We start from the raw sequence: 25,542 nt of genomic DNA on the forward strand, positions 1-25,542 counted from the left end.
GTCAGTAAAAACATTTTAGTATGAATTGTGACAGGTTGTCGCAAAAATGAAGTGTGCTTTGCACAAATGCAGTCTTTGTGCTCAATGGATAGAACATGAGTTTAAATGTCAAACAGCAGAATGGCTGGTTGACAGAACATCGTTATTATAAGATTTGAGATTAAGTTTTTATGTGCAAGCAGTCTTCCCTTGCCCCTTTTTTCCTGGCACATTCCTCAGTGTACTTAATAATAAAGCGTGGGGAGGGCGCAGGAGCATGAGACAAAAATATGTCAAATTCAGGAGCAAGAAGTAATTGTTATTCCCAGTGGAGACATTAGCCGAGCTATTTGTGAACCCAGGATTCCTGCTGTTGTCTTTCTCGAAGAGTTTATGGGCTCTGCTTGGCAAGGTCCCCTCGCTCTGCCCGGCTGGCCAGCCCACCATTTATCCACACAACTATTTTTAAAACTGCTGGAATTCTATCAAAACATCAACTTTCTGCTCAATCCTTTTAAAGCTCAGAGCAGTGCTGCTTGTTTTCTGTTCCACATGCCTAGTGATGAGACAGTTATGAGGAGAGGGAGAGCGGTGGGGGGGAGTGGACTAAAAGTGGAGCAGAGGGAGGTTGTGACTTTTAATAGTTAGGGCTATTCCTTTTCTGCTTTTAGCTTCTTTCAGGTTAACATCATTGCATTCTTGACTGGTGGATCCACGTGGCTTTTTATAGGGTGATAAAGAATGGCAGCAGGCGAGGGGAGAACAACTGCTCTGTCAGCGGCAGGTTGGGTAAATAAAAAGGGAGAAGAATAGAATGTGCCGAAACGGCGCTCTTATAAAATGCCTGCCTCCTGCGACTTCAACCAGTCTCAGCTCTTTGTATTTTGCAGGAGTTGCTATGCGACGAGCCATAACCCACGGGCTGAATTACAGTATAGCAAAGATAAAGAGCCATCTAATAGATACATAGCAATTCATACTGATAAGCCTGACTGGGAAGATACTCCTATCAGCTCAAGGAGCCTGTAAGGATGTTAATAACTCTACAAGGAAGTGTAGCATACTATATATCAAAGTGTGCTAAAGAAACTGACTGGATAATCTAATTACTCACATTCATTATTACAGAACATTCCCTTTAATTTAAGTGTAGCCAAAACTACATTCGTTATCCGAAAGGGCTATATATCCAGATATACAGAGGACCAAAACGTCCAAAATCATGAATGTAAAAGATAAATATGTATGATTTTAAATGCAGTAAATATTAAAAATAACTAAGTGACTGCAAGGCATCAGTCACATAGCCCTAGTGGCCAGTCAATAACCCCATTGGCTACTAGATGTTGCTAGGAGAAATTGCTGGCAAAGAGGGTGCTGCACCAAAAACCTCTTTGTGATTACATTTGTTGCTAACAACTGTAACAACAACAACAACAACAACAAAAGAGATGTAACATAAACCGAATGGAGACTGTTCACCTTCACAGTAAAAGTTACGCTTTATTTCTATAACTGGGGGCTACTGTGGCAATCTCCTAGTGACCAAAGCAGTTGCAAGGATGTTTTTGGTGCATCACCCTCTTTGCAACCTTTTTTCTCAAGCAACCACTTGCTAGTCAGTCAGGATATACACATTTTGTTTTCAAGCGACCCTGCTGTGTGTGACTGAACCGTCTTCAGGACCCTTATCGGAGCTTTAGCAAATGACGAAGACCAGAAATGGCAGTTTATGTCACATTTTAAAGGAATGAGGAACGAGTATTGTCAGTATTTTGTGGTTTTAGTGACTGTCATTATTATTAAGGTTATATATTTACCTGTTTATTGTCTCAAATTCATTGAAGTTAAAACTATTGATGCAGCTTTGTTCCCCCAGAGACTTAACCACTTATTTAATATTCATGTAATGCTGCTTCCACAGACTTCCAGAGTCGCCTTTACATTTACATTTATTTTATTATATTTTATTTATTTATTTATTTTTTTTACAGTAATGGAAGTTAATTGAAAGAGCGTTTTGCAGTCATTTCCCTTGTGTAACTCCAATGCACTAAATGGCTTATTATGCATGACCTTTGAGGTTACTGCTAATCCTGCAGTGTGAGAATTACTATAAATGTGGTTCAGGAAAGCATTTTGAAGTGGACTGGTGCAATTAGCAAACAAAATAAAATAAAATAAACCAAATGCGTGTCTACCAACGTAATATCACTCTCTCGCTGTGGAGCCTCTCATCATCACCATGGTAACATTTATTTGTACTTCCCCCACACTTGATTCATCTTATTTAAAGGAGGGATACAGAAAGGACAAGGATAAGAAAAATATATCACCATGAGGTCCAGCTTGTAAATGGGGAATGTTTGCTACGTGCCTGCAGCCAGTCCAAGCGTTACCAGTGTTTACTTTGCATTTCTCGTGGCAACTGTCAGCAAACAGCTTTTGTCAACTTTTTCATGTCCAAAGTTGGAAATCTGCAAAACTGAATTCCTTCTCCATTCGATCTTTTACGGTGTGCTTGCTTGGGTGTAGAGCTTTCTCTGTCCAGTCTTCTGTTTGAGCCGTTTCACTTTGACAATATGTGACAGGTTACTGGCGGTTAATTTCTGAACTTGTGAATGACACTTACATTCTGCTTACTTTGAAGATGTATTGTGCATGTTTGCTTTCATTGCATGGACAGGAAAGAGGATGCATCTAACGTACATTTGCTGCATGTGTGGCCTTCTCAGGCGTGTGTCCGTCTCTGGTGGAAAATGCTGAGCAGTGGTGCTTGTTTTATCATAGATAGCCGGCAGGACTGATTGTAAGTCACTTCACGGAGCCTGTTGTGGTTTTGTGGGCTGTTCTTTCGCCTTTGAAAATGACTTAAGCTATGCACACAGTACCCTAAATGAATACACTCGATTTGTTAACAGACACTAACAGATTCCAGCTTGTATACTCAGGCAACTGCTGTTATCATAAAAGTATAGTATGCAAAAAAATTATGCTTTCTGACAGTTTTGTTGAAGAACTTAAATTTGTGACAAATCTATAATTGAACAATAGGCTCATCTCCAGTGAGGCTCTTGGGGTTTGACGCTGCAGACTAGTATTACTAATGTTTATCCGGTGAACAATGGTGTGAGCTTGTCGCATGTCTCCAGCAGTTTCAGATTCTGGTTAGAGTGGCCTGCCAGAGAGAATCTATCGCCAGCATACAGAGTCAGTCTGTACAGTGATTGAGAGAGAGTGTGCAAAGCACCAACAGTGAAAGGTGAACAAGCTGGTAGAGAATATCTGCTATCTGCAATGGCAGCCATGACTTTTAAAATAAAATCAATGGGATTGTCTTCCTGTACATCAGCCACATATGGTGTCATATTTTGTTTTGTATTTAAAAATGGTAAAAGAATTCTATAAAGCCGAATTAAAATGGCCTCAGTGAACACTTACATCATGGGAATGAATCAGTGGCCGATGGTGCATTCCAGTTGAAGTTGGAAGTTGGAATTTCCGAGATGAAGTCGGAATTTTCAACTCGGAAAGTTGGAGCCGCTCCACCAACCCCAACTTAATGGGGGCTGTGCGGCTGTGAACACAAGCGGTAGTAAAAGTGTAAAATCCGTGCCACCACTGCAGTGTGTTTGTGACTCTAAATAAATAAGCCATATGCAAAGCATTGACTGGGTTCTATCTGTGAACGTTGTGTAGCTGTGCAATAAGCAAGCACTATGCTGTTGTGTTGTTAGTAATGCATCAGTGGCTCCACCTTGCTAAGGGGCAAAATAAATCCTGCTTCTTTTATTTTTGTTTGTTTGCTTGCTACATTATGTTACTATTTAAACACACTCATCTTGATGGTAATGTCACTCCGACATCCGACTTCCAAGACAAATGGAACACATCAAAAGTGCCAAGAAATTATGTTTGGTTACTCTGAAAGTGTTTTTTCAAACAAATCAGGAGTGTAATGCACAAAACACACACACACACACACACACACACACACACACACACACACACACACACACACACACACACACACACACTTATACCAGTACCTGCCAGGCACAATCCCTAATAAACCCCCGCTAAACGGCAAAGACTAATCTGAGAGATTTACTTCAAAAACATCAATCAGCAGAATTTTGTGATCAAGACTTGTACTCGGGCAATATCTGATTAACTTCTGATAAATATATGTTATATTTAAAATACGTTTTGTTTCAAAATTTGTAGTATTTTTTTTATTATACATACAATATGGACTAAATCAAATTTACAATGTGACACAAAAAGACAATTTATTATATGAAAATATGCTTGGTTGTTGGATTTTTGTTGTTGATTCATTGAGCTAATTTTGGACACTGCTACTATGCATCCATTATGTGTTTTTTTTTTTTTTTCATTGTCTCTCACCGCCTGACGAATATAGAGCTGCAGTAGCAGCAGTAACGGTGCCTCAGAGGAAATGACTTGCACACAGGGACTGGCTTCATGACACAGTGAAATTATCTGCCAGCCCTGGGGTGGGGTGGATCATTTCCTGTATTGCCATGCTCGCGCATGTGTGCATGTAGGTATATGTACACGCACATGCACGCACACAAACACGCACCCGGCAAACCCTCTCCACCCCCACACATGTGTGTATTTTTTTCCCTTAAATAGTAGTTTTGTGAGAGGTCGGTCCTTTAATGGGGAAGTTGAGTTGATGAAACAGAGTGCTCCGCTCGCTCGACGTAAGCCGATTTCATCCGAGCGGAGAACGATGGAGAGAGAAGGAGGACGGGCAGATAAGTCTGAGAAGCTACAGAACAAAAAAGTGGGGAAGACTAGAAAGGAAGTGATGAAACTGATTGTATCATAACGCCTAACAGCGCAATAATGAAAGAAAAAGAAAAGAAAAAGGAAAGGGACAAGTATGCAGCGTATGCACTGCGTCGCGTTCTCATGTTCTCATTTGGCTCGGTCCAGTGTTACGAACTGCTCCTTATTGACCGTTGAGGAATGCATAGCTGACAAAAGTTGATAGATGACTTCCTTACTGTTACACGCTGTAACGATTAGAGGTTAGCAACAGTCCGTCCTTTGCTTATTTAATGGTTTCCCTGCATTGCCCTGGGTCATACTTATGAAATGTCTGCGATACTGCAGTACAGTGTCCAGCTTTTCTTCCTGTCGGGGAAAAATAAGAATGTAACAGGACAACACGCATAACAGAATTTGTTTTGTTTAAGGTAATCAGATGTCACAAGAATAACTGAAATACATCTGTGAGTAATATTGTACTGGCCACTGTTTAGTTTGGGGTAAATACTCATCAGCTGCTTTGTTTGTTGCCTGCCACACATTTTTCGGGGATGTCCATGAATCAGACTGTGTGTGTCAGAGGAAGAACAAGAATGAGTGTGTCTAATGTTGGGTTTGTTTTATTCAGCTGTTCACACACTTTCTCAAATACCTGTAAGTGGTAGAGCTGCCACACAAGATAGGCGTGTAGTGCCAGCATAGGGCGACGACTCTTGTTCCTATTTCCTCAGAAATTTGGTTGTATAGAAGCCTATTGGAGGGGGGGACAAACCCATGCCCCCCTAACTTTATGACATTGGTAAATACTTTCCTAATGGCCTCAGTCATTGAATATACCTCTCTTTAAATTAGTCTCTCTAATTTTCTCGAAGCAACTATTCTGAGATTCTCACAGCCTTCGTCCCAACCAGTATGAACAAGAGAATATGCATATAAGAACATGCAGTTAGGAGGAAAGGAACCACTTGAGAACAGACGCATGCCACATCAGCTCTCAGATACGGTGGAAGCAAAGTTACTAGTGTTTGTGACAGTGTATATACCAAAGTATATTGCAAAAACAACCAAAGAATTTCTCATTGCAAAACAGTCTTCATTGGCCAAGTCAGTCACCTGTTCTCAGCCAGGAGCACATGAACATAAAACCGAAGGCAAAGATACTCGTAAACGAACACCAACTGAAGACAGCCTGATGGAACATCCAAACACTTATGTCCATGGAGTCTAGACTTAAGGAAGTCATCGGCCGCTAAGGACTTTTATCCAACTATTGGAAACGGTCCCTATATATTTAAAATTGTAGTCAATTTTTTAATTACTGCTGAGACTCTGTAAACAGGTATGAATTTATTAGGGGTGGGGGAAAAAATCGATACTGTGTAGTATGGTGATATTTTGTTTGCTAATAATGTATCGATACAGGGACAGCAGAAATCGATATTTTGTTACAAAAAAGGTTTTTGTGCTCTGACTTCAGAGCATGTTGATCCTTTTTCTGAGCAAGAATCCTGACATTCCTTCACTGTCCAAATGTGTTTAACTTGTTTTTTGGCAGCAATAAACATGACAGTTTACTTATTTTAATTTAAGACATTTTTTATTTTAATTAAGTTTAAAACTTTTTTATTTAATGTAAAATTATATTTTGTTTTAATTTACTTTCAAATTCTTCAGTTGCTGAAGGGGCTGCATAGTTTTCACAAATTGCATAATTTAGAATATCTATAATTGTACCAGATGGTTGCGTTCAGTTAAGTTGGACTAGACTGTAATACAAACCGTTCAGTTTGTCAACAATAAAACTGAAATGAGAGAAAGACTGAGTGCGAGACTTTGATATTAGATAAAATGAATATTGATAAAGTTTACCTTTATGTACAGAATCTGAATATTGAAAAATATTTTTAAAAATTGCAATAATATCGTATCGTGCGTTAAGTATTGTGATAATATTGTATCGTGGGATGTATGGTGATTCCCACCTCTAGAATTTATATACTGTAGGTTGGGATGTGTCTTTGTGTGGATTTTCCAAAAGTTGTGAAGCACTTTGTATGCTATTTACATGCTGTAAAAATAAAATTATTATTATTATTACATGCCAATAAATACTATGAGGGTGTTCAGCACTATGAGTGTGGTAAATGCAGGTCTGAGCCTATGACTGTGTGGCATGTATGTGGAGGTGACTTCATCTCTGGGACTGCCTGTTTTCCAAGGGTTATAGAAACGGCGTGTTCATCATTTATCAGAAGAATATCAGAGAATCAAGAAGGCAGCTGCTGATGGAAAAACGAGTCACTGCTCCACAGTCTGTCTCTCTCGAGGAACACAGCTTTCAGTTAAAACAATTTTCTTCTGTATGTAGTTGGTGTTTGTGTATCCAGTCAGTCAAGTTGAGCACTGTTGTGTTGAATGAAATGCTGAGGGGAAGTTGGCCCTTTTCATTCAGACTCGCTGGGTTGCATTGATGTGGAACTGTTTTCGTTCTGTGCAGTGGTGAGAAAATAGAACATAAACTGTCCTTAGAAACGCGGTCAGTGGTCTGTAATGTTGAATTTGGATTTGCTTTAAGTTAGCATGTCGCCTTTATTGGAATGGAAGATGCTTGAAAAAAAAAATTTTTTATTTATTTATTTTTAGAAGCTTTCCAAATAGGATGGATGCTCATTAGCTGCTTATTTAGGTCATGTGAGGTCCCTCTGAGGTCCCCTCTCAGCCTAGCCTTTTGGTTTTGCTCCCTTAGGTTTAGTAAATGCTGTACAAATGGTTTTCAGATTAATGTGCTGCTGGGAAACAAAACCATGACTTCTCTAAAGGGCTTACTGGATGGTCTGAAAGATACTAATATGGATCTCCTTAAAACCCTTTCCGAAGAACCTGGGTGTGATCTTTTAACGCCTTTGAAGGCGAAGGAGTTTCTTTTCAGAAATTTAAAAAGTTGTTAATTAGTAGTCATCAGAGAACATGTGAACTATCCTGCAGTGTCAAGTTCAGTTATTATCTGTGCCGTTTGTTAAACAAACAAATAAAAAGTCCATTGACCAAGAAAATTGTTGTTTTTGGATATTCTTTGTTAAGTCTTTGAAAGGTCAAAAATTATTCAGGAAATATGTGGAGTGGAACAAATGCCCTCCTCTGAGAATTTCAAACAATAAAAATCAGAAAACATTGGGAAAATGGACATCCAACTTTGAGACTGTGGACTTATTTTTATTATCTTATTTTTATTCATTTGTTTGTTTAACTCTGCTCACTATATTTACATATGCTTTTTTTCTTTTTCTTTTTTTTATGGAACAAATCTCTGGAGTAATCTGCCCACAGATGTGACTCATAAGGTCTTTTTTAAGTATAATGGACAATGGATGAAAGAACTGCTGACCTTTATGCTGTAATATAATATATTCCTTTTAGTTTTTTTCTACCTTTATTTATTTATTTATTTATTTATTTTTACATTACTCATTCTTATTTTGGTTGTTTTTATGCTCCTATTGTTTAAATGTGTGTTATTTACACACAAACTCAGATGCATTGTAGCATCTCTCTGTCACAAATTTAGATTCAAAATCCAAAACAATCAAAAATAGAGTTGGCTTTTGGCTTGCAGGGGAAAAAAAAAATCATTTTTAAAGCTATTGCTGATGAATATTTTCTATTTACTATCAGTGTGGGTTACTTTTAATTTGATACATGTGTGCAAAAGCAGTTAGGCAATAATAACAATTTATCATTTCATAATGCACCCAAAAAAGCATATTATTGCTAAGGAAGTAGAAATTTAAAGCACCAAATAAACAAAACAAAAGATTTTTTGTTTGTTTGTTTGTTTAAATTGCTCAGGTCCAGATTCCCTCATGAATTTATGATCTCCCCTACATTAGATACATTTTTATTTTTTAATTTTGAAACTAGATTTCCTATTTTTAATGTGTTTTATGGTTCATCGTTCGGATGAATTCGTTACCAGTGGCTGTGTCGTGATGATAAGAGGATAAAAATAAGCTGGTATTGACTGATTATGACACATTTCTTTTATAGTTCATACTTCCTTAAAATAAGTGCAGCCAAATGACTTCTATCTCAGTAAGAAAAAGAAAAAAAAACTGGTAAATGGCAAATTATGGAAATTTTGAATGCACTTTTTGTTTTGACAGCTAATCTGTGAAAGCTCACACGTCACATCATCTGCATCATGTGTGAAAAATCAGTGCTGATGCAAACAACAGACTTCCTGGCAGCTCATGACTACTTGTCTCATTTCATGCAAAAACACAGTGACTTGCTGTGTGACGCAGCCTTTTACCATCCACGCGCTGTTTATGATGGCTTGATTTGTTTTGCAACAGCACTGTGACTAATGTTTCCATAGATGTGACAAGTTTGAAAATGCTGTTGCTGAGAGGAGGAAGGACAGACAGCATGCCACCATATCCTGAATCCCATTGTTAATCCTCCAGATAATCATGTGACCCCCTCGAACTGCTTCAAAGCACATTAGTGCTTTGCTGTACATTTGTTGATTTTGATTTATTTAACAGTGCAGTGTCATTGTGGTTTCATAACACCTTCCTGCAAAGCATTTCCACTGTGTTGTGGAGGTTTTTATATATATATCTTAGAGCTTATTATTAATGTTTTGGGTTTTTTTTTCTCTTTCTTTGCAGGACTCCATGAACGCGCTGGTCTTAGACTTGGGCTACCCTGCACTACGAAAGAACAAAAACATTGAGACCTTCTTAAACAGATGTGAGTAGCTTAATGAGAGATGATTATCTAGAAGGTGAACAGCTCAATTATTCAGAAAAGGCTGATTATCAAAACCAGTCAAATCATCACTTTATATAAAAGGTTTGGTATAAAATGCTGCCTCTTTGCTGTATTAATCAATAAATGCCTTCCTAATGAGTTTGTTCTTGATTGCTACTTTCAAAAGTTATTTAACATAAGATTATGTTCATTTTGTAAATTCTAGTACTCATTAGAGTACTATTGTCTATGAAACTCGTTAGACAGAGAATAGTAAAACTGGATATACTTCACAGGGTCTATCATCTTATGGATCAGTCATTATCATGTGAATCAATGGGTGATAAAACCGTGGCTATATATGTCTTCTGGGAAGTCTGAGCATCTCAGCTTAGATTGTTGGAACATTACCTGGATAAGCAGTAGAAAATGGATGGATAAATATATAGAGGATGTTCACTTAAATAATTGCTTTGTATTTACAACACTAATGCACGTTCATTTCCTCTGTCCTGTCAATAAACTTTTGCTTCAGATGAGAAAGTCATTGGCCAGATTCGAGATCTGCAGATGAAGTCTGAAGACTTTGACAGAGTTAAAGTGATTGGCCGAGGAGCATTTGGTGAAGTGCAACTGGTAAGTGCTGATCATATGAACAGGTAACACTGTTTTTGTTTTTATAGTTGCTTTGTAAAAGCAACTATAAAAAAAAAAAACAAGTGGTATAGTCCTCCATCAAGGATCCATCATACCATCAAAACGATTCTAACTTTTTGGAGAAGTGCATGTCAAAAGTATTGCCACAGTCATGGTTAGCACTGTTACCTCACAGCATGAAGGTTCATGGTTTGAATCTCCTGCATAGTTGAATAGTTCTGTGTGGAGTTTGAATGTTCTCCCTTAGCCTATTACCTCAAGTACCCTGGCTTCCTCCCACAGTCCAAAGAAGTACATGTTATGTTTATTTGTGATTCTACATCGGCTGTGGATGTGAGGCAGATACAAGTGCTCGAAGTGCATGAATGTGCGGTTAATTGTGGCTTGTATTCTAAAAGACTTTGAGTGGTTAGTAAGATCAGAAAAGAGCTTTTTAAATGCCTGTTCATTTCCATAATCCTTTTCTCTGCATGACGAAGTTTGCTGTGCAAACTGACACCGTAAACCAGTCATCTACCTCAGCTGCTTATGCTGAAGGGAGAGTGGACGATGAAAAGATGAACACTTAGAACCAACAACCAAAAACACAAATTATGTTCTGTAGTGGTGTCATATGAATACACGGAGAGGCAATGGGTTCCCTCTACAGCTTGAGCCTATATCAGCATAACCAAAGGATGTTTCAGGGTCACATGATGCAGCCCTACACATAAGCTTTATCAAAAAGGAAAGCTGAGTCTTTAAAGTAGAGGGCATGCCTGTATCCTGAACTCACACATTGAGCCGGTTCCACAAGAGAAACCTGATACTTGAGGCCTCTGCCCCATTTTACCTTTGAAAACTCTACAAACCACAACTAAGCATCTGTTCTTGTACATTTCATCAAACATTTCTCATAGAGTAAGATTAGACTTTGGAGAATCTCTAAACTTTATCTTCCTGTTGTTCAGGTCAGACATAAAGCCTCACAGAAGGTCTACGCCATGAAGCTGCTCAGCAAATTTGAGATGATAAAGCGCTCAGACTCAGCATTCTTCTGGGAAGAGAGAGATATCATGGCTTTTTCCAACAGTCCCTGGGTTGTGCAGGTACAGCATTTAAGTTGCTGATCAGCTTTTAAAAAGCTTTCGTGTGCATTAATTGGAATATTCACTGGGAACGTGTTGCCAGTTGGATTACTCCTTTGTTTTACTTAGAACAAAGAAAGTATGTGTTTTATATGTTAATTTATTAAACCTCAAAATTGTTTTTAGTTGTGCTCTGCCTTCCAAGATGACCACTACCTCTACATGGTGATGGAGTACATGCCAGGAGGCGACCTGGTTAACCTCACCAGCACCTATGATGTACCGGAGAAGTGGGCCAAGTTCTACACAGCGGAGGTGGTGATGGCCCTGGACGCCATTCACTCCATGGGCTTCATTCACCGCGACGTGAAGCCAGACAACATGCTGCTGGACAGACTCGGACACCTGAAGCTGGCTGACTTTGGCACTTGCATGAAAATGGACTCGGTGAGTAAAAGTGTAAAACCTGAGTCTCTGCTGCCAGCAGAAAACACTGCTAAACACTAATAAAAAAATCCAAAGAGAAGAAATAAAGCTAAACCTCAGACTTTGGATTGCTATAAATGTTTAGCTTCAGCAGTTTTTTTCCTTCTCTTTGCTCTCTATGATGTCTGTGAAAAACAATATTTTTATGTGATCATCTCAGGGACCCCCTGCTGTCCAAACTGTTTCTTTGGCTGAAGAAAGTTGCCTTAAAGAGAGAGGGGAAGGGGTTAAAATGGCTTGATTTAGCTACTCTAGTGTAGTCCAAGAATAAAAATATAACAAGTCCATAGGGCAGGGTGATATGACCAAAAATATTTATCACGATATACATTTGAAAATTTGCGATAACAATATAACTGACGATATAATTGACACTAGACAAAATACTTTACAACTCCACAACTTTATTAGTGGCAAAAAACCCCATCATTGTATTTTCACTTAAACAAGCAGCTGTTTTTTTATGTGCATTAAAGTTACATAAAAATGTAACAGTGCAAATTCCTTGCTGACAGTTTAACCAAAAGGCATTTCCAGTGGAAACTGGTCGACATATCCTCAGCATAACCATGTATAATATCCACAAAACTTAAAAAGAGGTTATACACACACAATACGGTAATATTATGTTGAAGCACAGTACGTATCACTCCGCGAAGTGATACGTACTGTCGGAGCCGTAATGCTCCGACAATCCATCAAGCGGTGCGGCTTCGTAGCTTAGCAAAGTCGTACTGAAACATCTGACAGATTTTCGAGCGCCATGTACATAAAATCGTTTCGAGGTCAGTAAACACAACTAGAGTTCATACATAAGGCACACTGAATTATAAGGGGCACTGTCGATTTTCAGAAAAATCAAAGGATTGATTTTAAGTGTGCCGCATTTTCCAAACAACACGGTAATAACGACGGCCCGCTAGCATGCTCTACCTTTGTTGTGTATCTGACGGACGAAAGCAAAACCAGTTCCACACCACTGAAGTTGCAGCATTTTAACAAACCAGTTCTGGTTCATCCGTTTCATTTAACGATCCGCTTTCGCTCTTCTCATTCTGCGTCGCTGCCATGTGCGTATGTAAACATAGGCAGTGCACATGCGCGTTTTACCCATATTCTATCGCGATATTTCATTTTCCTATCGTTGCCTAAAATTACACCGGTATTACCGTGAACGGTATGATATAGCCCAGCCCTACAAGTCCACTTTAATAACTAAGTTGTTACAGTGAGCTCTGGTTCTGCTTTCACCTGGAAGGGTTAGTTTTTAGTAGTCTCTTAAGTTTGGATCAACACTCTGCTTTAGCTTATGCCCATATAAATCAAACCATACCTGTAGGATACTAAACATATAATGATCTCTGGATTTATGTTACAGACCGGCATGGTGCACTGTGACACAGCTGTTGGGACTCCAGACTACATCTCGCCAGAAGTGCTAAAATCCCAGGGAGGTGATGGCTATTATGGGAGAGAATGTGACTGGTGGTCCGTAGGGGTCTTCATTTACGAGTTGCTCGTCGGTCGGTGAACATTTCATAAAATAATTTAACTCGTATGCGTTGATGTTTATGTCTCTCAATTTATTTCAGTGTTGCTTGCTCACTTTTAGGTGACACGCCGTTCTACGCCGACTCTTTGGTGGGAACGTACAGTAAAATCATGGACCACAAGAACTCCCTCAATTTTCCAGATGATGTGGAGATCTCCAACAATGCCAAGAATATCATCTGCGCCTTCCTGACTGACAGGTATGATCTTACTAGAAGAAGATGTCAGGGGGTTTAACATTTTGGAAAAATGCACCTGTGTATTTTCTTGCAAAGAGTAACAGTAGCACTCTTAGCACAATAGCACTCTTATGTTATCGTATGTTATCTCTCAAACTCTTCCTCTTATACACAACTGTCCATCTCCATCTGTCTGTCAACCCACAAACCACTTTGTCTTTCATGGGGATGTTTTTCATATATATATCTAAGGTGTAGTTTCTTCATGCTGGTCCCAGACGTAAGCACAAGGTTTCTTTTTTTGTGTGGCAATACTTAGAGATTACATAATATGTTGATACAACAGCACACTTACGCTTATCTGTGTGTTTGTCTCTTAATATTTAAGGTTATAAAGGTTTGTATGAGGACAAAGGTCCAATTCAATCAACTCATTGTCTGCTTTTGTTTTGAGGGAGGTGCGATTAGGCAGAAACGGCGTGGAGGAAATCAAGCGACATCCTTTCTTCAAAAATGACCAGTGGACCTTTGACACCATCAGAGACAGTTAGTATACAACCTTTGTTCTGCTACCTATGATCATTCATTATAATACATGTTTTGGTTTTTTCTCAATATGAAGTGTATTTCATTTAGCACCATGTGTTTGGTGGTTGGGTAAGTGCATGCGCAGATCACATAGGTATTTTTATTTGCAAAGTACTTGTACAGAGCAGAACTAGACCTCCACTTCCTGCAGGTTCTGGCTTGCTGCAGATGTCCAGAGCAGGAGGACTGCTGTCCCCAGCAGCAAGTCCAAGACTGTTGAGTTTGAGTCTGTCTGTCTGCAAGAAAAAGCAGCTTAATTACATCAAGGGCTGCCATGACAATGAACTGGCCAGCGTGCCGGCCGTTGGGAAGTGAGAGGCTAGATGGTTAACAGCGACTGAACTTTCAAAATAAGAGCAAGTGGATTTTCCACTACTAAATTGAAGAACAGTAGAAATGAACGTAGAATATACTGTAGATGAGTGCTCAGCTTCCAGCAAAGCCCATCGTGCACTTTGCAAAACAATTTCAAAAACCATTACATTTAAATTCTGCACAATGCTTTTGTTTGTTCTCCTACATCTAAAATCAAATTTCACCTTTCCTTCCACTTTACTCTGTGTGCAGAGTAACACCTCTGAGTTGTGGATATCCTTTTTGGGCACAGCAGATGCTGTCTTTCTTTGGCCATACCTGCCATAAATGCATCAAGCATACAAAATTATAATTCCTAAGTGTAATTCAGGAGAAAGTCAGAATTTGTGACCAAATATAGAACGCAGCTCCTGCAGATCAGTAATTTTTTTGTTGCTGTTGTTGTCCTGTGAGACGTCTTAAATTTTATCAGATGTACTCCAATTTCTTTCTGGCATGCTCTACTTCAGAAGCCAAAAACGGTCACACCCTCAACTCACAGTTTTTATCAATCAAACAACATTAAAAAAATATTAAAATTAAATTTAAATGAAATATAATTCAGCATAACAGCACCTGCAAACCTTTTCTTTAATCTTGATCTTCTTTAATCTAAAACTTTAGCAGGAATTCCTTCAGAACAGCAGCTGAATCAGAGAGCACATTAAAATGATTTATTGGACTGACATATTTTCACACAGTGCTTCCTTTTTCCACCAATTCACTCTCACCTTTTCCTGTCTCTCTCTTTATCTCTCTCTCGCCCCAGCGGTTGCCCCTGTGGTCCCAGAGCTGAGCAGTGACATAGACACCAGCAACTTTGATGAGATAGAAGACGACAAAGGCGATGTAGAAACCTTCCCCACACCTAAGGCATTTGTCGGCAATCAGTTACCCTTTGTTGGCTTCACCTACTTCAAAGAAGACCAGTAAATCATCCCATTCTCTTCATTTCCCATGATTTTAGGGACCTCCGTGGTTCCACGAAGACAATTTATAGATTTATTTTTGGCTCTAGTGTCCTTGACCTTGGGCTGATTTTATTCATTTCCTCCTTCAGGTTATTAAATGCTTCCAACAACTCAGTGGCTCATGAGAATTCAAAAGGGGAGGTAAGTACTTTGACTCCCACACACAGTAGCTGCCAGGTGCACCTTTAGCGACTGCATTAATACCGGACCGAGCTCCTCAGGAAATAAATAAGTCTGGTATCAGTTTACATGACCACACAGAAAAGGCCTGTTGACATTGTGATCAGCTTCACATTGTAAGACATCAAGGATTATGATGGAAATGACTCACAGGGGGATTTCTTCCCAGATCCCATGATTTATTTGTACTTTGTTAGAATTTCAGTGTTCTCAGCCGCACACAGAGATTTAAGCAGCTTTCAGTATAAGTGGCTGAGCCGAACACTAATCTGAAGAACTTTTATTGACTTCAGTCCTAAAAGACTGCCCTCATTACGAGGAACAAAACAAACCCTATGTTTTACTTTCGCTTTGTTTCTAATCAGTTGCCTAAATGTAGGTGATTAAAGGTATAGTAACCTGTATTTCAATACTGACCTTTAAGTGACTAATGTGGTGGTTTAAGGTTGTTGTGATACTTCTAATTGTAAAAATGTTTAGTCCTAAAAGACTGCCCCTAAAAACGTTACACCATTAACCATGAAAATAGTTTCTGTGCTCTTTTGACCAAGGACAACAACATTTGTCTGCATTTCCTTGGTAGCATTAGTTAGCTAACTTAAAATTTAACGTGACATCCCAACCAAAACCGGATTTTTAAGAGTGCTACTGATATTTGGCAAATTTCAATGCAGAAAATAAACAGATTTCCTCGAGTCCTACAAAAATATTACATGCATTTTATAAAAATATAATTGGTTTACAGTGCCTGGCTTGGCTCAGATCAGCTGATTGCGTGTGTTTATGTGTGTGTGTTCCTTGGGCTTCAGGCATGTTATCAAACTGGAAGTTGCAGACTCCCTCTGGTGGACAAACTGCAACAACAACATTCAAAACATGGTTGAAGGGCGTTTCTGTCGTCTTTTCTTGACTTTTTCATTTTTTTAATTATCGGCCCTATAAAGTCCGATAGTTCCTATAAAGGAACATCAGGCGTTCTGCCAGTGCTCACACAGTGTGCGTGTCACTGCAAAGTCTAGCTAGCTATTGATGTTACATGTCTTCTTACCCTGTGTGTGTTAAATTGTGACTTTAGTGTATAGCGCATAAATTGGAAGTCTTTCTTTCTTTCTCTTCTTAGTCAGCAGCACTGCAGAAGAAACTTCGCCACCTAGAGATGCAGATGAATAATGACAAGCAAGTCAAAGATGATCTAGAGCAAAAATACAGGTGGGTGATCTGTAGGGAACATTGTGTATCAGGAATAAGAGCCGCATCATGTTGCTCCACTTACTTGCTTATGCACGGTGGCCAAATTATTTTTTTTAAGCATCTGTATTTTTCTGCAGGGCCGCCACCGCTCGTCTGGAAAAACTCTCCAAAGAACTTGAGGAAGAGGTCAGTTAATCACAGGGAACATCCAATTACCTGAATATTTCTGTGTCTGTCCGGCATCAATATCTGCGGGGACATGACCCCTCTGGGATTTTAGAAGTTCTTTCTTCCTCATACAATTTAATGGGCGTTTCCCAAAAACTCTATTATTTGAGCCAGAATAATGATTCTTATTATCCACACTTGTCCACTTTCCGGTTGAATACCAGCGTCTCGTATCCAGGGAGGTTCAGTTGGAGCGCCTGCTGAATTCTAACGGCCACATTAAATAGTCTATTGTGATTGAATTTGTGTTGAGGCCCATTTGGATTCTGGGGAATAATTTCTCATAAAGTGAATTATGGAATCACAGTAGCATGAAACCATCCCCGCAGGAGATGTTGAACAAAGGCGTTTATGATTGATTTTTAGGTGAGCAGCAGAAAGAACCTGGAGTCGAGTCTGAGGCAGCTGGAGAGGGAGAAGGCTCTGCTGCAGCACAAAAGCCTGGAGAGCCACCGCAAGGCTGAGAGCGAGGCCGACAGGAAGCGCTGTCTGGAGAACGAAGGTGACACGAGACACACTGTGGATTCTGCAGCAGAGCTGAAAAGATTTACTTCTTTTGTACAGGAAGTTATCAACTGGAAATTATTACATTTCACAGAAAAATGCAATGTATTTTCTACTAAGAGACGTTTCTCTTAAGAGACAATTTTTAAAGCTTTTTAACTAGCTTTTAAGTTAAAAAAAAAAAATACAGCGGCACACATTCTCGGTTTATTTGTGTAACATCCTTCATGCAGGTTAGCTTTGTTTAAGGTGATCGATTACATGAACTGAAAAGACAAAACATTATAATACTTCTATCATGAGTGAGAAAAATGAGGCTGATTAAATGCATTTGTTTTAAGAAATAGATTCAAACTTGACAGCAGTGATACATTAAAGCAAGAGAATAAAATGAACACAGGAATCCAGTAAAAATCAACCCCCCGCTTCTTGTGTAAAGTCAGAAACTTCTTACGTTTTCTTTTGGCTTTGCAATGATATAAAATCATGGTGACTTTACTGAGATAAAGTGGGTAATACTGCCATCACCTGGACAAAGACACTGTGATGCAAACACATCAGGTCTACTCTCTTCTGTGCTCTGGCTTTCTTTGTAATATTCATATTGTATAACTTTTGGTTCCAGCGCCTTTATTAAACCAAACTAAAGCTCTGTTTCCATATTTCATTTGCATAGTTTATATATGAAGTTTTAAATTGTGATTTTACTTCTTGAAACACACTTCATCATAATAATTGTTGTCTTTGTTCTTGGGATCTGTGCAGTCAACAGCCTCAGAGACCAGCTGGATGACATGAAGAAGCGAAACCAAAACTCGCACATTTCCAATGAGAAGAACATTCACCTCCAGAAACAGGTCGGTTACCTACCTTGATGTATGTTTGGTGAGGTTGGGGGATGGTCAGCATGGACGATGAGCTCTGTGACATCAGATTACAAGCATATAACATATAAAGCCTTGAATAGACGTAAAACCAAATACATAATAATAACAGTCACAACAGCTGAAAGTAAAAGCTAATATTTGATGTCCAGCCAGACTGAAAAGATCACTGTGATCTTGTCAAGTCACCTTCTTGGACTCCGAGTCCTTTAAAGGGAAAATATTGGTGTGATTTGTGTACGTGTTCTTCTCTTAGCTGGAAGAAGCCAACACGTTGTTGCGGGCCGAGACGGAGGCGGCGACGAGGCTCCGCAAAGCCCAAACTGAGAGCAGCAAGCAGCTGCAGCAGCTGGAGGCCAACGTGCGCGAGCTGCAGGACAAATGCTGCCTGCTGGAGCGCAGCAAGCTGAGTCTGGAGAAGGAATGCATCAGCCTGCAGGCTGCGCTAGAGACGGAGAGGAGGGAGCACAGCCAGGGCTCGGAAACCATCACTGACCTGATGGGTGGGTGAAACGGCACACGAAGATTTCTTTGTCAAGTCTGCAAACAGTTGTCATTTGTGTGCATTATTTGAATTAATAAAAGTGATACCAGGAATATAACATGTTGTATATTAAATGTTGTATTCATCGGTGTATCTAAACAACTTTTTCAGAATGGTGTTTGTAAAAAGTGAAACGCACTTCTTTACAAACCTATGAAATACTAATAGAATAGAATAGAATTCAACTTTATTGTCCTTGCACATGCACAGGTGCAGGGCAACGAAATGCAGTTTGCATCCATCCAGAAGTGCTTTAGCCATGATTTAGATATATTACAATATATATTAGCAATAATATAGATATGTAAGTATATTACAGAAATCCTAAACCAATTAATATGGAGTTGGAGCATCCTCAGTTTAGCAGTTTTACATGGAGCACCAAAATGTCTTGTATTAGTTTTTCGCTCATGCTCCACCTAATTTGATAAAATTCGTCTCGCTATCAGAAAAAGAAACTGCACCTCTGTTCTTGGTTCTCACCTTAGCATACAACAAAACCAAAACAATAGATTTGTGCAGAATTTCAGGTTGGATGTCAGTATAAGTCATAATTCTAGGCACATCTGTAGCTGCTGATATGTTTACCTGTATTTTTATGAGGTGGAAATGTAATTACATTCCTCTGAAAGAAGTTCAGTCTCTGTTTTCCTCCTGCTTGCCTTGGAGCTTATATGGCAGGTTTAATAAAGGGGCAGCTAGATGAGCAATAGCAATGTGCCACCCAAATGCTGAGGGCAGTCAAGAGGCTTTTCAGGACTAAACAACTCTGTACTGTTTGCTGAATGGATTCTGACTCCAGTTCAGTCACACTGTGTGTGTTTAAGAAAAGGCTGATTTGAATTAGTAAAAATAAGTTTGTCCAGAGGTGTCAGATAAAACCTTGAACAAATATAGCTGATGTTTTGGAGACAGAAGGGTCAAAGCGGCCTGTTTGCTCCAGTGCACCTGGACAGTTTGTAATATTTGTGTAAGTGTAGGGAGCGTGCTTACATAAAGGCTAACAATTCACCCATAATCTGATAAAAGCAGCTCTCCGGCTACTTAAGCTGTCACATAAAACCTCTTATCTGACTGCGTTAATTAGGACGTGGGCATCACAAACCATGAGTTCTGCCTTATGAATGTTTGTAGGTCTTCGGATGCAGTGACTTGAGTGTTGCATTTACAAATAAAACACAGCACAGTATAATAAGCTGCTTCCTCGAGTTGGTCCAAGAGCTGAAATTCATTTGAACTATGTAAATATTTATATTAATATAAATATTGCCCTCCATTGCTTACTACAAGTAACTGGGATGTATATGTGTGTATAAATAAGCCCATTGTGGCACTGTTGGAACAACTAAACATACACTCTTGGTAGTTGCCCTGAACTGCCCCGAGCTTGCTGACTGAGTCATTATATGAACAACAGGCAAGTAACTTGTATATGTAAAGTACATTTAAATCAGAGGGAGTGCTTTTTAGTTGAGGTCAGGGGATTAACAATGCTAGTTTACAAGTAAACCTGGAATAAACAAACCGGACCTAAATTAGAAAGTCAAAACATGAAAATAAATACACAAATTAAAGGACAAATAATAAAATAATAGTAACTAAAATCGAAATTACAATAGAAACAGCAGACGAACCTCAGACTGAGCTTTAATGAGGGGATAAAATTGACGTTAAGAAGGATTAAAGGACTTATGTATACAAGTTGAGACAGGAATAATGTATTGAAAACGGAAATAAAGATTCTTGACGACTGTGTAAGTTTATAGGCTTTGGGGTCCTTAGGGACCAAGTAAAGCGCTATACAAATACAGGCCATTTACCATTTGCCATAGTTTGCTGTTGGGTTAAGCTTTATGTGATCTGTACGTGAAATGTAACTCTGAGGACTCTCGCGGGCTTATCTTGCAGGACGCATTTCTGGCCTGGAAGTGGAGGCCCGTCAGCAGAAACAGGCTTTATCCAAAGCTGAGACTGAGAAGAGGCAGCTTCAAGAGAAACTCACTGATCTGGAGAAGGTAAATCACAAAATCCTGACCGGAAACATTTTTTGCTTTGAGATGCAGTTCCTGGAAATTTGACTTGAGCCTCATGTGTGATCCAAATTAAGTAAAAGTTATGTTAAAAGTAGTATCATAGTGTTTCTTGGAAACATCTGCATCTGGATTTGAGGACAGCATCATTGGACTGTTTGTTCCAGGTCATTTGACACCAGTGAGAAATTATTATTTTATTAAAGCAATCGGGAAAGTCTTTTGTTTTGATTAAAGTGACAAATAATTGATTTACAGCAGCTATTTTTAAACTCAAGCCCACTGCAGGCCAAATAATTATTTTAAAAGACTGCCAAACCTTTAATCACAACTCCAGTCGACACGGGAAGATTAATACAAAGGATTTGCTTTGGTTTGTTTTCATAGATTCATATTAAAAATTGCATAACTGCCTGCTTTTTGACTTATCTTAGAGAAATGGAGAAGAAAGGCCTAATTTATTGCAGCACTGTAACTGACCTGTTTCAGAAACTGTACTTATTGATTTACTGAGTATTTCTAACTGCACTTCCTTAGAATATACATATAAATGTGAACCACCATGTAGTGACACGACTTTCTGGGCTTGGTCTCAAAGCGTTTGGTGTAAAGTTTTCTGACTAGATTTTGCTCTGGATGTGACATCTCTGTGTGTGTTTATGCAGGAGAAGAGCAACAAAGAGATCGATTTGACCTACAAGCTGAAGGTGCTGCAGCAGGAGCTGGAACAGGAGGAGGCCTCTCATAAGGCCACCAGAGCAATGCTGGCAGACAAGAGCAAGATCAAGGTCACCATCGAGGGCGCCAAGTCAGAGTCCATGAAGGGTAAGGGCTCTGATCTTTTGTTTCCACGAGGTTGTTCTTTCACAGTTTGTACCGAGTTCAGGGTTCGAGCTATATAATTTGGGGCTGATCGACAGCTCCGAGTTCGCAGATTGCAACAAGATGTACAGAATGAGAAATTTTATTGATTTGACTTTTCACAAGGGAAATTAAATAATATAAGTGAATAACTCTCATTCAGAGTTGGAGCAGAAGCTGGCAGAGGAGCGAGCTGCCAAGCTGCGGCTGGAGAACAGAATACTGGAGATGGAGAAGCAGAGCAGCATGATGGACTGTGACAACAAACAGGCCCTGCAGAAGCTAGACGAGCTGCGCAGACACAAGGATCACCTTACTGAGGAGGTGAGCGTTTCTGTTCTGCACAGGAGACCCGTGAAGTTTGGGTTTAGCTGTCAAATGTCACCAACAGGAGCTACTTCAGCAGCTAATGTAAAGAGTGTCATATCTGAAATTGGATAGAAGGATAATGAAATGCGAGTAAAAAACTTTTATTAAGTTCATTTTGTTCTTTCAGGTGAAGAACCTGACACTGAAGATCGAGCAGGAGACCCAGAAGCGTAACCTGACTCAGAACGACCTGAAGGCTCAAAACCAGCAGCTCAGTGCTCTGAAAACCTCCGAGAAGCAGCTCAAGCAGGAAACGAATCACCTGCTGGATATTAAGCGCAGCTTGGAGAAGCAGAACCAGGAGCTGCGCAAGTAAGTTTCATTTTGTTGTAACACTTTCCCAGCAGGCACACTGCAGGCTCCTTATGCGGTCAGATTATGAATCATCGACTCATTTTTCTTTTCACAGAGAAAGACAGGACACAGATGGACAAATGAAGGAGTTACAAGACCAGTTAGAGGCTGAGCAGTATTTCTCAGTAAGTCTGATATCTGATCACAGATGTGGATGGAAAATGAAGACACTTTCATTTGGCATTTTAGGCTTTTTATAGTTTCAATCATCTGACTGAGCGGCAAAAACTGCTGATTGATTTGCTACTGAATAGTCCCCTCTCTCCTTCGGGCTAAACAGCTTTTCCCTGCCGTGTCCACGTTGTGTTTCACTCCTTTCAGCCTGATAAGGGCGCTGCTGTGGCAGTTTTTAAAATATTCAGCTGCCTGTGAGTCAGAGACTCGTTCCAACTCTGCTGCCTATAACTGCAGGTGCTCTGAATTGTTTAGCGCTACAGTTGAAGTCCAAGCTGGAGCTTAACTCGTTGTAAAGGCAACTCACTAAATGTTTCAGTTGCATGTAGGGGTCTAGCAATTCTTACGTCCACAATATAGAGGTGCTTTGATATTTATAGAGTAGAGCTACAGGGGCTGCTCCAGACTATACTGTCAAATAACAGTCAGCTATATTACACTGGAGTGACATCTTCCCATATTGTAATGCATTGCTGTTATTTCCTAGTTAAAGCGTAATAATCCAGTAATGTTTAAAGATGATATAGGATAACAAGTGATGTATTTTCCATAATGCACTTAAAATAAAGAAAATAAACCGCAGCACAAATGTTCTTATTCTATGGGAACGTAGGCTGTTAAAATCAGAGGGTTCCTTTTATTTCTGTAGCTAATGTATGTTATGCATTTCCAAGAGCTGAATAATGGTGAAGTCTTCAATGGGCGTCCATAACAGTATGTATCAAAGTGTGTATGCAAAATGAAGCCTGAGTGGTTCTTTCCTTTACCATGTTCATTATCAGTCAGGAGGAGCAGCTTGTTGTTAGGAAACTTTCTCACCTCTCTGGCCCTCCCATTGGAGATTTCTGCATTAAAGAGTTATGTAGAGTTTTGTTGTTGATGTATTAAGTATGGGCCGTATTTGACCTGTTACCTTTTCTCCAGACTCTCTATAAGACCCAGGTTCGTGAGCTGAAGGAGGAATGTGAGGAGAGGAACAAACTCTACAAAGAAGTGCAGCAGTCTCTGCAGGAGCTGCAGGAGGAGAGGTGAGAGGTTTTTCAGTTTGAAGATATCATTTGAAATTCATCCACTTTAATCTTCGAAAAATGATTAGCAGAAAAACGGTGATGATGAATGTAAGGCTCGGTTCATTTATCTCCAGTGAGAGACTCGTGTGGTTTGTGTGGTGGGTTGCTCAGGCTTGCGTTTCTTTTTATTCCTCTCAGGGACTCTTTGGCAGCACAGCTGGAGATCACTCTGACAAAGGCTGACTCAGAGCAGCTGGCGCGCTCCATCGCTGAGGAGCAGTACTCCGACCTTGAGAAGGAGAAGATAATGAAGGAGCTGGAACTGAAGGAGATGATGGCTCGCCATCGCCAGGAGCTCTCCGAGAAGGACATCACCATCAGCTCTGTGAGTTTTTGAGTTGAAATGAAGATGATCGAGTTGAGGTGAAAGTCTTTGTATCGTTAGACGTTTAAAAGAATAACTCGCCACAGTCCTGGAAGTATCACAACGTGTAAATGCAGATCTCAAGCCCAATAAATATGCTCTGAAAATAGTGTGAGATTAGGTTGAGTTTATAGTTCCACAAAAGAGCAGATATGAAAGTATTTGCTGTCCATTGCAGCTGGAAGAAGCTAATAGGACCCTGACGAGTGATGTCGCCAATCTGGCCAATGAGAAGGAGGAACTGAACAACAAACTGAAGGAGGCAATAGAGGGTAATTAGAACATTTAAATGTTTATTACAAGAATTATATATTTTGGTCTGGGTACATAATTTATTTATTTTTTGTTCTCTTCAGAAACTGAGAAGTCGAAGGACTGGGAGCAGCAGATAAGCCAGATGAAGCAGGCGTTTGAGAAGCAGCTGCAGTCCGAGAGGACGCTAAAAACCCAGGTCGGTGTTTTTAAAGCAATAACTCACAAGATGAAGAGACAGACTTTCAAGACTAATCCTCCCCTTCATGGGCAAAATTTACATTTTTTTCCCATCATTTTTCCTTAAGTTAAGATTGAATCTTATCCCCATCCACAGGCCGTCAATAAGCTGGCAGAGATCATGAACAGGAAGGAAGTGCGTGGCGGAGGCAGCCGCCGCGGTAACGACACAGACATGCGGCGAAAGGAGAAGGAGAACAGGAAGCTGCAGCTTGAGCTCAGGTCAGAGAAGGAAAAGCTGAACAGCACCATCATCAAATATCAGAAGGAGATCAACGAAATGCAAGCAGTAAGTGAACAGCTGAGTTTTCTTTCCCCTGCAGTGAAACGACACTCTGCTGCTGTATCTCTGACTACGACACTTACGATGTGTTATTTCTTCTCATTTTAATCTATAGCAACTGGCGGATGAGAGCCAGATGCGCATCGAGCTGCAGATGGCTCTGGACAGTAAGGACAGTGACATTGAGCAGCTGAGAAATCTCCTGCAGACGCTCAGTGTTCAGTCGATGGACTCTGCCAGCGTCAGCAGCGGGCCCGAGTTTGATGCTGATGATGCGTACACAGGTAAGAGCTCAGCCACTAAACAAAGAAAGTATTTCTGACAGTTTGCATTCACCACAGCTTTAAGGTTTAAGGTCACTTGCAAACATCTTCTTGTACAATGTTTACGTTCACTGGCTACGTCACAAAGTGCACCTGCTAAACTATGCCTTTAATCAGACAATCACAAGGCAACAGCTAAGTGCACTGAGGTATGTAGACACGGTTAAGATGACCTGCTGAAGTTCAAACGGAGCATCGGAAGAAAGGTCATTTGAGTGACTTTGAACGTGGCGTGGTTGTTCCAGGTCTGCGTATTTCAGAAACTGTTGTTCTACTGGACTTTTCCCACACAAACATCTGGAAA

General features: G+C 39.8%; 1 protein-coding gene across 2 annotated transcripts in view; it reads left to right on the forward strand.

Moving 5' to 3' along the window:
* The window catches only part of rock2a (rho-associated, coiled-coil containing protein kinase 2a), a 41,062-nt gene that overhangs the window by 9,520 nt on the left and 6,000 nt on the right, over window positions 1-25,542 (forward strand). For both annotated transcript variants that reach the window (XM_087832687.1, XM_087832686.1), the window contains exons 2-26: window positions 9,453-9,534; window positions 10,070-10,170; window positions 11,142-11,279; window positions 11,445-11,705; window positions 13,123-13,267; window positions 13,357-13,495; window positions 13,929-14,020; window positions 15,186-15,345; window positions 15,477-15,528; window positions 16,688-16,776; window positions 16,896-16,944; window positions 17,353-17,488; window positions 18,256-18,347; window positions 18,631-18,877; window positions 20,827-20,933; window positions 21,614-21,773; window positions 21,973-22,133; window positions 22,306-22,490; window positions 22,588-22,657; window positions 23,631-23,734; window positions 23,915-24,101; window positions 24,319-24,412; window positions 24,497-24,591; window positions 24,730-24,921; window positions 25,031-25,199. In XM_087832687.1, the coding sequence (XP_087688813.1) occupies window positions 9,453-9,534; window positions 10,070-10,170; window positions 11,142-11,279; window positions 11,445-11,705; window positions 13,123-13,267; window positions 13,357-13,495; window positions 13,929-14,020; window positions 15,186-15,345; window positions 15,477-15,528; window positions 16,688-16,776; window positions 16,896-16,944; window positions 17,353-17,488; window positions 18,256-18,347; window positions 18,631-18,877; window positions 20,827-20,933; window positions 21,614-21,773; window positions 21,973-22,133; window positions 22,306-22,490; window positions 22,588-22,657; window positions 23,631-23,734; window positions 23,915-24,101; window positions 24,319-24,412; window positions 24,497-24,591; window positions 24,730-24,921; window positions 25,031-25,199 (3,307 nt within the window). The remainder of the gene's footprint in view (window positions 1-9,452; window positions 9,535-10,069; window positions 10,171-11,141; window positions 11,280-11,444; window positions 11,706-13,122; window positions 13,268-13,356; window positions 13,496-13,928; window positions 14,021-15,185; window positions 15,346-15,476; window positions 15,529-16,687; window positions 16,777-16,895; window positions 16,945-17,352; window positions 17,489-18,255; window positions 18,348-18,630; window positions 18,878-20,826; window positions 20,934-21,613; window positions 21,774-21,972; window positions 22,134-22,305; window positions 22,491-22,587; window positions 22,658-23,630; window positions 23,735-23,914; window positions 24,102-24,318; window positions 24,413-24,496; window positions 24,592-24,729; window positions 24,922-25,030; window positions 25,200-25,542) is intronic.

This window comes from Neolamprologus brichardi, chromosome 19 (assembly GCF_056152115.1).
Source record: "Neolamprologus brichardi isolate AB-2024 chromosome 19, ASM5615211v1, whole genome shotgun sequence".
NCBI lineage: Eukaryota > Metazoa > Chordata > Actinopteri > Cichliformes > Cichlidae > Neolamprologus > Neolamprologus brichardi.